Below are 13,052 nucleotides of genomic sequence, written 5' to 3'. Positions count from 1 at the left end.
TTAATCTCATGATGATTCAGCATTGATTTAGAAGAAGAAAAAAAGTTGTAGAAGAATGAGAGAATGATCAGAATGAAGAAAGAGTATCTACATCAAGAAGTTGGAAGTAGTAGTTCTGGGAAAAGAGAAAAACAGAAGGTGATGAAAAGCTAGAGCTGTTAGGAAAGGAAAATGAAAGGAAAAATGATCAAACTAATGAGAAAATAACTTCTTTATCTTCTATTTGTGCAAAAATCTTTAATGAGAAAAATGAACATGTCCAGACTTTACCAACTAAAATGATTAATCTGATTGCAATATCTTGAATGGGCCAAATTAACCATGGCTATAAGATGATCTAAATTTGATTTCATTGATCTGCAACCCAGTAACAAGGGAAGTTCCTTGCAACAAAACCACAAACACAGTGGCACAAGTGTTAGCAAATGAAATCATTCCTCTCTGGGAAGGACAACGCATATGGAATCTAATCAGAGAACCAATTTTTACTGGACATGTAAGTAAAGTTGTGTGTAATGTTAAAATCAGGCAGAGATTTACGAATCTATACAGACTGCAGAGTTTGGTGCGACATGCTTAGACTGAAGGACACTTTCAACTCACGCTTGATCAACTCAATGGATCTGATACATTTAGAAATCCTACAGACTGAGTGCCACTACAGAGAGTACAGGTGGAAACACACCTGACCAAAAAGACTGCAGCGACACAGGGACTGTGCATGTCACTGTTGTGATTCCTGCAATACTTTTCTCAACCTGTCTTAATGTTGTTATTTCAGGTGACCATGCTACTCCTGCATGCATCAACTAGTGCTGCCCGCTCTGCAAAGACTTTGGCAGTACTGAACATCACAACAAAATCATTTAATTATGGCCCTTTGTAGACCGCTCAGAGTTTGCTCCAATGGACCAGGGAAAGACTGAAAGGAGTAAAATTATTTTCTTATGAAATTAATTATTTCTGAAGCCAAACACTCCGGAACTCTCGCAATGCAAATGCCAAGCCGCAAAACCATAAAACAGTAAAACTGATCTGGAGAGGAGATCTTCAAAGGGAACAAAAGACACCTCATCCATTGCTCATTTACGACCCCCTTCTCCCCCTGACCTCTCTGAACGAACGGTTTATGGGGGGAACAAAGACAGACAGAATTGCTGCAGTTAAGGCTTTATTTGCAACAAGACATTAGAAAAGGAAAGAAAACAAAGATACAAGAAAAAATCCAATATAGCTGTCGTTTATTAACTGTATAATTTTCTCAGTCGCTTTGGTACATTTCTTGAATCATCCTTGACATTTGCAAAACAATAAGTGCATTTCTCAAAACAACTCGTACAAATAGCAAAACACCATGGATTACCTGCAAATTTCTCTCTTGCTCAAAATCCTTAGTTCATCTCTCAAAAATAAATACCTGCGTCAATGAACATGTCAGTGCCATCAGAATGACAAGTCCTTGTGTCTTTGTGTACAGATAAGACAGACAAATTGCTAAGTCACGTTGTCAATATAACAGTGTACTCTGAAGGGATGTTCTGATGTAAACTATGGCAACATTTTGGATGACAGTTACTGTACTGAACAGTATGCCATATGCTTATGTATCTATTGCACAGAAAACTATATAATACATTTTGAGCAACATGACATTAGCAACTGATAATGTAGGAAACCGCAGATAAATGTGCATAATCAATTGCATGAATCAACTGAAAGCAATCGCAACTTGTTCAAAAGAATGAGAAACTGGTTTTATGATGTGTATAAATGACTAGATGTGGAGGTTATACAAGTAGTTTTGAGAATTTCATTTCTGATTTGAGAAATGCACCAAAGTGGCTGAGAAAAACTGTATGTCATTATGTGAAAATACATAAAAATTAGTTTTTCTCAATCGATTTGGTACATTTCTCCAAACTCACGTAACAGCTCTCAAAACAGTTAACACAGCAAACTAAACACACTCTTATGCTGGCAAACCGTTAAGTATTCACTGCACAATGAAACATAGCATTTTATTCTAGTAATGCATTAAAATTCAATATTAACATCAAAACTAAAAGTGTGTTCTCTGTTGATTTTATAACAAATTCAGCTGAAGATACACAAAGAAATAAATGAAAATACATGTTTTTCATTAAGTTCTTTAATGAGTTCAGGTGTATAACAATAAGTTGTCACCCCACACACACAAAAAAAAAAAATAAAAATAAAAAAAGTATTATGCAAAGTACATAGGTAAATAAAATAAAAGTGATAAATGTACTGCATTCATTGAATCAATTATTTTATTGATCATGCCTCTCAATTACATCTGGCCAGAGAATTTCATCACAGAAAATATTTTCACGAGTCATGCATCGTGGGAAAAAACGCCTTGAATGCTGTATCCATCCTTGACATGCTTGTGCCCCAATCTCCACAGGCCTCTTCCATCGCTTGAAGACTTACTTGGTTGTAAGGGTTGCGATCATGTACTTTCCATCTCCAAGAGGAGAAGAATTCCTCAGTTGGATTCAGGAAAGGAGAATATGGTGGAAGAAACACCATCCTGAATTGTGGGTGATTCTCAAACCACTCTCGCACTAGTGCTGAATGGTGGAATTGGACAGTGTCCCAAACAACTACAAAATTCCGCACCATTTGCTCCTGATCACCCAGCGGAAAGAGGATTTCATTGAGGAGGTTTAAAAAAAAAAAAAATAATAATAATAATTGTAGGAGCCTTGCTGTGTTGTATGGTCCCAAGACAGCATTGTGTGCCACAACACCAGTTGTAGAAATTGCTGCACAGAGAGTGATGTTGCCGCCTCGTTGTCCAGGGACATTGACTGTAGCACGATGGCCAATCACATTTCTCCCTCTTTTTTTTTTTTTTGAAGATTGAAGCCTGCTTCATCAATATACAGGTACTCATGAGTTGCACTGCTATCCAACTCCAAGATTCTCTAGAGTAAAAAGAACACAAGGTAAAAGATAATAAATTTGGGTTTTACAGTAATGGCATTGATTGCAGTCAATACTACAGTGAAATTGTTGGTGAAGTTTGAGTTCACACTTTGAAGCAGCAGTATACATAGATATGCCTAAATCTTCTCACATATAGTAGCATGGAATAGTTTATGGACACATACTTAAAATTCAGGAAAAATATATCTTTGAGTTGACAGGAAAATTGCAGTAATTGGGTTGCACATACTTGAACAAACTGGAATCGCAACTCCTTCACTCTAACGGAGTTCCTCTCAAAGGGCACTTTGTATATTTGCTTCATTCGGATAACATTTCTTCTTAGAACACGGTCAGTTGTGGAGAGACTGCACTGGTGGATATTGTGGAACAGTTGATTGTCTTGTGTTATTCTTTGCTGAATTTCTTTGAGGCGGAAGGTGTTGTTCTGGACCACCATGTCAACAATAGCATGCTCTTGTTCAACTGAAAAAAAAAAAGAAAAAAAAAAAGTCTTGTTCGTCCACCTGAATGTTCTCAAACTTCAATTCTGAAAAAGGTTTGGACAAGCAGGAACATTTACTGTAGAGATCTATACCTATGTCAAACAAGACTATGGACTCATTGTAAAAGTAGAATGATATAGTTACTTACCGGTTTTCCCTCTGAAATGTACGGATAATTGAAGCCACTGTGGATCTGTTTATATTGGGCTGAACTCTCTGGCCAGCTTCTCTCGGTGAGAGACCATGATTTATGACATGGTCAATAAGTGTGGCTCCGATTTCATTTGAAACATGTGTACCCTACCCTCAATCTACCTCTCCTCCCTCCTCTTACACCTTGGCCTCCTCTTCCTCTTTGCCCTCCTCTTCCTCCCCGTCCACCTCTTATATTTTCTCTTTCCACTATACCATTGCCCTCCAATCTATCCATCTCTTCAATCCCTTCTCTTCCTACATCCTCAGCTCTTCTCGCTCTTCCCGCTCTTCCTCCTACATCTTCAGCTCTTCTTTCTCTTTCTCTATCCCCTCTTTCTCTTCTCCCTCTACCCTGGCCACCACCTTTCACTCTTAAATCTCTTCTGTTTCCACTACTCATACTTCTTTTTTTTTTTTGTCTTACTGTATCTCCTCATTTGTCTTTGTTGTTTGTCTTCTCTTCCCCTTTTGTAGTTGTTGTAATTACGTAAGACAGCTGTGTGAAGAATTAGGAAATTGGCTTTTTCTGTGTTGAGTGGATTACTAACTCATCAGATAACAATTTGGCGTTAATTGAAGACACAAGGTGTGCAACTGACTATTTTACAATTCACAGAGTTTTGTTTGTTGTGTTTTGAAAATGGTACAAAAATGCTTGTGATCTTTGTGAAGAACAATGAAAAAGTTACAAATGTTTTTCCTGATATATTAAAGATTCGGTAAGCTGTAGAACAAATCAGAAGCAAAGGTGCTTGTGTACGTGTTTTTCCACTTTTTTTTCTTCTTCTTAATGTGCATTCATTCAAAACAACACCAGAACATTGCAAGATTGCCAAATATGCACATTTCTGTTCTCTTTGTTATAAGAACTTTGTTGAACAAAAACATATCCATAATCCTAAATATGTTATTTTATTAAACTGTGCATAATCGTATGTCGAGCTATGTATTGTTCCTCATACCTTTGTTCCTGTAATGACCACTAGATGGCAGCAAGGCTCTTATCGCAACAGGACGGAGACGAGGCCTTCTTGAAAATGATTGGCTTACAAAGTTGCACGTGATCAAGGTTAGAGACTTGTACACCATTGTTATCAATCTTTACATTTCCTCTAGTTTAAGAGTAAGGCTGTGATTAGGGTTTGGGTTATAACTTGACAGGATTGTTGTTCCAGGACCAACAAAACATGCTGACCCAGGAACATGCCTGCATCAGAACATGCCGGTCAGTCCTAAGATAAAAGAGAGTAGCTTTGCCTAAAAAGAAGTTTGATTTAATTTCCTACAACCGTGTGGATTTAGAAAGGTTCTGCATGGTCCTTACAAACTACAGAGACCATGAAACAGTTTTAAGTAAATCCACATTGTTCTTAAGCGGGGCATCTTCCCCCACCATTCCCTGTTTGTAAGAGCATTTTTCCATTATAACTGATAAGGAGGTAGGGAATAAATGTAAAGTCGTTACCAGCAGTTTGTAAAAGATAATCATCAATAGTAAGAACATAGTAATATTAAGTTAAAGATAATGGAAAGATGTTCACTTAATTCATGATTCCAGTTCCCCTCATCCATACAGAAAGGAAACTAATAACCCTACTAGAGCAACACACATGGAGAAGGACACAGAATATGATCCATTGAGACTAACAGTTGTAGATCCACTGGGGCTAACAGTTGTAGATCCACTGGGGCTAACAGTTGTAGAAGGGCTCTTTATGGAGGTGAAACATGTGCCAACGTTTCCCACCCTGTCCACAGCTACAAGCTCTACTTCCTGAGAACAACAGGAAGCATTGTAGAAAGCCACAGTCACATTTGTGCCATCCGCACTCATCACATTACTTAAGCTGAGAGAGCCATTGCCACGACTGAGGGACACTCCGGCTATGCCTGTACCGTTACCGTCCGTCAAGTTGGTAGAGAGTTCCCATGATGCTCTGCTGCATTCCACAGGACAGTCAGCTTTGATGCTCACTACCTGACAGACAGGGCTAGAGAAATCAGTGACTCCAAAAAAAAAGAAAACAATAATGAGGTTAATCAGAGTCATTGAAGGGATAAAATGCTAATACTGTTTGCATGTAAAAACACAGAGGCAGAGTGTTGCAGAAAGCTATATATTCTCCTCAGAGGATGGTAAATTTTAATAATATATACTCTTGTTTGCAGCTTTCATAACAGTTACCTTTGTCATCACAGTGAACCGCAGTGCCACGTAATTTGAGTCACTAGACTCTGGATCTTCTGCTTCAATAGTGAGTGTGACATCCGTCCCTGACTCTGTGTTGGAGGGTGCAGTCAGTGTTATGGTTCCCTGAGCACTTCCCTCTGTCCCTGCGTTCAGAGAACTGGGGAAAGACACGCTGAAGCTGCGGTCTGTCCGAGCTCGGATAGTGTAGCTGCCGCCTGTAGCATTAGTGACCAATGTAAAGTTGAGAACAAAAGGGGTTCCAGGCTCTATAGTGCTGTTTGGTTGGGCCTGAGAAGGAACATGTTTAATATGATTAGAGATATTATCATTGTATTTTGCATGTCTTATATATATTATTTTCATAGGTTTTGCCAATTCCATATAAAAAATTTAATTTTTGGGTCAACTGGCCCTTCAAGCTCACCGTGATAGTAAATCTAGATCCTTGTTGCTGGGTGGGTGACTGTCTCTGGAATCGACTAGGCAAAGATCGAGTTGTTGAGTCATTCAACAGCCCTTTCAGCTGCACCACAAACGGCCACTCTGGGATTCTGTCTATGTTGACCAGGAAGTCTGTCGCACCCAATGCTTTTATGGTTCCATTAACAACATTAGATCCTGAAGCTTCAACCAGAAGCACGTCAGTCACTGTGACTGAATCTCCTCCGGTCACAGAGACAAACAAAGTAGCATTCCGACCTGATCAATAAGAGAAGCATTTTGTTTGCTTCATTTACATTGATGACTCAAAATAATAATAATAATAATAACAGTGTTTATACTCCTGTTCAGTAAGATTTTTTTTTTTAAGAAATTAATACATTTGTTCAGCAAGGATGCATTAAACTGATCAGAAACATTAACATTCATAATGAACATTCTACTCAAAGAATCCTGAAAAACTTGTATTACTGTTTTGAAAAACAAATATATATTAAGCATCACAACTGTTTTTAACAATAATAATACAAATATTTCTTGAACACCAACTTAATGTATTAGAATGACTTCTGAAAGATCACATGACACTGAATACTGAAAATTCAGCTGTCATCATAAATATCATTTAAAAATATTTAAAAATAGTTTTTTTTACAGTTTTACTGTTTATTGATTGAATAATGCAGCTTTGGTGAGCATAATGTGAATTTTCTCCCAAAAATATAAAAAAATTCTTACCGACCCAAACTTTTGAACAGTAGTGTAACTGTTTAGTAATAATCAATAAATATCAAATGAAGAAGATGATATCATACCAGTGAAAGGACGATTGGCTTTCGGTGTGAAGTCACCCCCTTCTAACCGCTCCACGAAGTTAAAGAGAAAGTTCACAGAACTCTGACCTGTAGTCACAATTAAAGCAGAGAGAAAGTAGCTCACTGTGAGATGCAGCAGTGATTGGAATATTCCAAAGGAAAACATTTTACTGATTTTTTTCCCCTTAAACCATTGTTTATTGAGCAGTATAATTTTTTTACATTTTAAAAATAAATATATTAACAAAATCTCAATGGATTACAAACAAAACAAAACATATACCGGCAGATTAAAAACCCATACCAGTGACTTTCAGGCTGTAGGAGCTTGTAGAGTTAATGCTGATCTTCCATTCTCCTGTCTGGCCGGTGGAGTTGAGTTTTACTCTCTTTAGATTCCCTACAGTCAGGATGCTGCCCAGAGGACCATCTGCCACTGAACCTGACTGAGACACACCTGAAAGTGTGGGGAATCTGCTTATTTTAAACAATGATTTTGACATCTTGTTTTTCTATTGAACAGAATAAAACCCTCATATCTGCAAACAATTTCTGAGGTGCACTGGCTCACCTGTCGGGCTGTAGAGGGTGAAGACTGGAGAGTCTCCAGTGACATACACAGTCACATTAGACAGAGATGGATCTAAGACAAAGGTAAAGTTTTCTGCAATGCCTGGATTTCTTACCACCTGAAAAAGCGTCACTTCAAGAAACAGAGTTGTTTTCAGTATGTTGCAGTGTTTCACAGCAAAATTCCTGATCACCAAATTGGGAAAACATATTGCAAATATTGGGGTATGTACTTCCCCTTCTTCTTAAGTTGTTCTTTATTAAATATGTTGTAAAGATATTAAATGGAGAGTTGATACACAAGAAAGTGACAATCTGACATTCTTAATACATACAAGGGCTGAGGTAGATGCATCTGTAATGACTGCAGTGGCCAGAGACAGAGTAGCTTTTGTGACCTCAATGGCCTGTCCACCAGAAACATGGGCCAGATCTCTGTACAGCTGTATGTCTGACAGAGGTATTGATCTTGATGTAAAACCTTGAGATTGTGAGACATCCCTCCTTCTACGGAATGAGAAAGGGCTAGTCAACAGGAAAGTGACCTGGATTGTGTGGAGAAGGAGCAGATAAAAAACACAGAAAAAATTCATTACATACAATCCAACAACACTTTAGCTGCAGTTATGTAGAAGTGATTTGCAGGCATTTACTGTTGACTTGGTGCATTCAATCATGACCTGAACTGTGCTTTTTAATTCTAAATCCTTTGCTGCAGCATCAGTGAAAACAAAAATGTCTGAAGATTGAGGAGCTCCTGCTAGTGCCAACTGGAGAAACATGAGAAAAAAATTTAAATAAAAAAACAAGATCGCAGGACCTCAAGATTATTATAATTTCTCATGCTGGCTTTATTGTAATATAAAAGCTTAACACAGATGAGATATTCACAATCATCATATCAATAATGTAATCTTATACAGTATATCAGTTGGAAGAGGAGTTATTAAAAAAGTTTTACAGCACTCACAAAATACATAAATATAAAAAACACACAGACCAGCAGTCCTGACAGGCACATCTCTGGTAAGTCTCCTCCACCAGATGCTGAAAGAGAATTGATGCTCCTTTTGAAAAGATCTGCATCCTCAGTCCTTGTCAGAGGTCCGAAATCTGTTGGAGACAAACACATCACAGAAGACTACAGCAACAATGTTGTACATAATTTAAACCTTTTAAAATTTTTAAATATGTTTAAAAAATAACAACAATAAATAAAATAAGAATATTATTCTGTATGTCTTCATGTAAATTATTTCCACTAACTGTTGTTCAGCTATCATTCAGAAACTGTAAACATCGCACATGATGAAAGGCACATACGTTTCTTTAATTTATTCCATAAAAACTATATTATTAACACGTAATTTTTATGTTAAGTGAGATTCAGATCTGAATGAAAGTGGTGATGTCTGAATGGGTGAATAGTAATTAGTTATTTGTAATTAGTCCATCTATTTTCACCACTTTCATGCATTCAGGCTCATTTGTAATGGGCATAATGGATGGGAATTCACAATGGCACTGTTTATTAGCTAATAAAAATTCATAGTCAATAGAATATTTAATCTCATATTTCATAACATTAGTTTTATTTTCACATTGTTGTCATCCAGATGTTTTGAGGAGGCACTGCTTCTTTTGCTTTTGTTGGAAAAACAACAACAACAATAACCTGGACTATACACAGGACTAAAGCAATATGACTACCTGGATCATTAAATGGGACTAGAATGTATTCTGAAGGTTCCTCTGATGTTCCTCTCCTGCTGTCTATGATACTGAAGGACACTCTCTTGGCCTCTTCAATATCATCAGACATGCTACCCGTGGTGTCAATCACAAAAGCCAGAACTGAGGTCTGCCTGAGGCCCATCAGTCTGAAAGAAAGAAACAAAACGGCTAAACATAGACAACAGTATTAATTTCTGATTCTAGGCGGCACTATGACTTAAGAAAAACTAATCTTTTGAAGTTTGTCTCTCCATAGCATCAGCAGAATCTTTTTTCTTCAATACTACATCGTATATAATTCAGTGTTAGGTTTAGTGATCAGTAATTTGTGAAATCACACTAGGCTATGTCAATTTAATTTAACTGGACAAACTTTAGTTATGTCTTTCATTACAGAAGTTACAAAGCTGTGTGGTGTAAAAGGAAGATCTCATACCGAAGAAAGGCTTGGTCGCCTGTTGCTAGTCGGATGTCTTGCAGCACTTCCATAGTAGCATTGATGGCCATTTCAGCAGCACGGAGGTGAAGGAATCCGTGATCTGAACTGATGTCATCTTTATTAATGCCTCCAGTGGGTTCTCTTGAACTGGTCCTGTCAAAAAAGCCGCCATGGCTACATTTGCCTGAAAGAAAATTATGTGAGTATAGATTTGTGGTGCCTATTCCAGCCATCCTGTGGTCTTTGATGAAGTACAGAGGAAATCAACACTACACATGGGGTGATAAGCTTCCCTACCTGCAGGTTTTGTGGAGGAGAAAATGCTGAAATATCCTGAGGTTAGTTTCTTTTGCAGCAGTATTTCTGGGAGAATGTTATCACCACAGTTTGGCCAGGTGCAGCTTTTGCATGTAGGTGTGCTGGGGCCTAGATACACAGATAAAAAGTTTTTAAAAGTGTGCCTGTTTACGCCATATTCATTTTGTGGATTACCTAGTTTTTAAACACACAGGGTTTAGAAATGTAGAACTGGGTAATTGTATTTTGTTGTACCTGCTATATTGTTTAGAGGAAGGTCAGGTTTGATCAGTGTGCTGAAAGGAGCAGTGCTTCCCAGTTCCACCCAGTTACTGTGGCTATAGAAATCCTACACACAAACCAACAACACAGTGTTCACGTTAATTAATGAAAATAATGATCGCATTTTATGAAATTAAATATATTTGTCACCTTACATTTATTTATAAATGCATTTCTTTCACTCTTTAAATTCTTTTATTTCAATTTGGGATGAATGCATATTCAGAAGTCTGTGCACCAAACTTTGAGAGAATTGGCCACAGGGAGGCACTATAATAATTGAGTTCCTGTTTTCACTGGATTTATATCTCCAAGAGTTTGCCCAAATCTAAAATGGCCAGTAAAATCAGTAAAAAAATTGCAATGTGCTTCATGCATAAGCAAAAAAAAAAAAAAAAAAAAACTTCTGATATATATATATATATATATATATATATATATATATATATATATATATATATATATATATATATATATATATAGGCTATATATATATTATTATTATTATTATTTTTATTATTATTATTATTAATAAAAAAACTTAAATGATGATAAATGTTTTTTTTTTTCTTATTACAAAACATAATAGAATTCAAAATTCAACTTCACTTTGTGGTTGTCAAACATAGTTGAACATGCACGTATTTCATTTGCTGTGGTTAAACTACACCTTTGTGAACTTGAGCTGAATTGACTGAAATGTTAAAACTGTCTCATTGGCTAAAATTCTTCTGAGAACGTTTTATCATCTGTTTGCAGATGCCACTTAGTTTAATCTTTTGTTTTCTATGCAATGAAATCCGAACATTTTCATTTAAACAAACAAAACTGTTCAAATACTCTTTGAACAATTTTGGGGATTTGCAATATTCTGGAGAAGTTTAAAAACATATAACCATTTTAAATTACGCAATACATAAAAATAAGAGTGAATTAGGACCTGCATATAAATAGTGCTAGAAATGGAAAGGTCAAGGGTTCAATTCAAAATGCAGAACTTGATAACATGTACACCTTGAATGCAATGTAAGTCATAGAAAATAGAAGTCATAAATAGAAATGCTGGTATATGGCAAGCTTGAGAGAGAAAAAAAAAGATTCTTATGCCCCTCCCTACTTCAATCTCCATTCATAACATACCTGTAGAGTGTGACATAGAGCTCCCAGTGAGATACGGGCAGAGATATAGCTTTTCTGCTGCACGCTGGCCTTTACTGCAGCCACACCACGAGTGATGAGGTCCCGGCCCTCACTGAAAGCCTCATTATCTATGTGATGTGCCTCACTCAGTGCAAAAACTTGATCTACAGCTGCGTTGCTTAGATAAGTTTCTGTTATAGCTGAATAAAAACTGAGGGTAGCGAGGGCAGAAGATGAAGTAGAAGATGTTGTGCAGGCTTTGTGGACAGCAGATGTAGTCAACCTGTTGTTTATCTGGAGATGAGGAATGGAAAGAGGAGAATATTATTATTTTTCTTTTATTTATTGTTTGTTTTGTTTTTGTTTGTTTTTTTCAACTTGAGTTCCCTCTGCTTTTCAGTTCAGTTTTCAATCCAAATCAAGTGTGTAGCATAACTTGAGTTTTGAGGACAACTAAAAATTGCTGTTTCAAAATTCACATTTGAGGTGTGACTAATTTGTTGAAAGTCTCTTTAAGGAATGTTAATCACAGACTTTTGTTACTCATAATAATCCATTAATAGTTTGTATGATTCAAAAATGCTAATTCAGTCGGTTCACTCCCTTGTCTTTTTCTTACAGGCAGTGTGAAGTCGCGCCCCTGGGCAGTGGCTATGTCACGACACACTTCTGCTGTCTTGCGGAGGATGGCCATCTGAGTGATTTCTCGATGAGTGATGGAGCCGTCCTGAAAGAGAGGTTTGAATGCTGCTGTCTGGGGGGGTTGAAAGAGGGTCCCACAGAGGAGAAATACAGCCACTACAACCAGTGAAACCATGACTGTCCACAAGAACAGGTGCTGAGGAAAAATTCACAGTTTGAAACTTCAATCCTTTACCAGGAATAACAGACAAGAATATAGACAGGAATAAAAATGTAAAGTTTGGCCTATGTATGTGGAATAAACTCATTTTGAGAAACATGCTTTTAAAATATGGATTACAATTGATCTACAGATGCTAATAGATAAAGTGCAACAAAAGAAAACACTTAAAAGTGTATTTTGAATGTTTACACTATGAAAAGCCAAATAGCCCAAAATCTCAAAACTGACCTGTTTTGCCTGTAGTGTCTTTCCTTAAATTTAAAACATAATTTTTTAGCAGTTAACATTTTTAATCTTAAGCTAGAAAATGCTAACAGAAATATTACATATTATAAAATTAGACAAATATTATGAACAAAAAAAAGGACAATTGTTTGATTACCTTTTCGCAGATTCTGTATGTGTATACTGTAACTTCTGCACAGCCTCTGTCAGTATATTTATACACCTTTACACACGTGATGAATGTCAGCGTCACACGTACTTTGTAAAGTATAAATAATCCTTTCTGTGAGTGTATGGCTATACGAATGTCAGTAAAGAATACTTACTTCCTTATTAACTACTATTTAAATACTATTTGTTGATTGTGCCCTTTTCAGATTACATCTTGTGTTTGTTATAA

General features: G+C 36.7%; 1 protein-coding gene across 2 annotated transcripts; it reads right to left on the bottom strand.

Annotated features, from left to right (window-relative positions):
- Positions 1 to 4,905: 4,905 nt before the first annotated feature.
- Positions 4,906 to 13,024, bottom strand: LOC109083241 (von Willebrand factor A domain-containing protein 7-like). 2 transcript variants are annotated; one of them, XM_042759079.1, is made up of 16 exons: positions 12,810 to 13,024; positions 12,182 to 12,400; positions 11,563 to 11,856; positions 10,396 to 10,489; positions 10,141 to 10,269; positions 9,841 to 10,027; positions 9,381 to 9,550; positions 8,671 to 8,783; positions 8,324 to 8,440; positions 8,006 to 8,215; positions 7,672 to 7,804; positions 7,405 to 7,557; positions 7,101 to 7,187; positions 6,269 to 6,543; positions 5,839 to 6,132; positions 4,906 to 5,661 (listed from the first exon to the last, which is right to left on the bottom strand). In XM_042759079.1, exons 2-16 carry the CDS (start codon positions 12,377 to 12,379, stop codon positions 5,218 to 5,220), a joined length of 2,898 nt encoding a protein of 965 aa, XP_042615013.1. In that variant the 5' UTR covers positions 12,380 to 12,400; positions 12,810 to 13,024; the 3' UTR covers positions 4,906 to 5,217. The 2 variants fall into 2 exon arrangements, with proteins under 2 accessions (XP_042615013.1, XP_042615021.1); XM_042759087.1 differs by lacking the exon at positions 12,810 to 13,024 and adding an exon at positions 12,656 to 12,675.
- Between the last annotated feature and the right edge of the window lie 28 nt (positions 13,025 to 13,052).

Source organism: Cyprinus carpio, chromosome A1, assembly GCF_018340385.1.
Source record: "Cyprinus carpio isolate SPL01 chromosome A1, ASM1834038v1, whole genome shotgun sequence".
NCBI lineage: Eukaryota > Metazoa > Chordata > Actinopteri > Cypriniformes > Cyprinidae > Cyprinus > Cyprinus carpio.
This window is presented reverse-complemented; position numbering and strand designations above follow the sequence as displayed.

Bases quoted from the DNA above. Each gene is read 5' to 3' on its own strand.
- LOC109083241 (XM_042759079.1), bottom strand. From the start codon at position 12,379: ATGGTTTCACTGGTTGTAGTGGCTGTATTTCTCCTCTGTGGGACCCTC. The intron at 6,544-7,100 runs GTATGATATCAT...CTTATTGATCAG, and splicing joins AGCCAATCGTCCTTTCACTG to GTCGGAATGCTACTTTGTTT. The intron at 5,662-5,838 runs GTAACTGTTATG...TTTTTTTTTGGA, and splicing joins GGTTCACTGTGATGACAAAG to GTCACTGATTTCTCTAGCCC.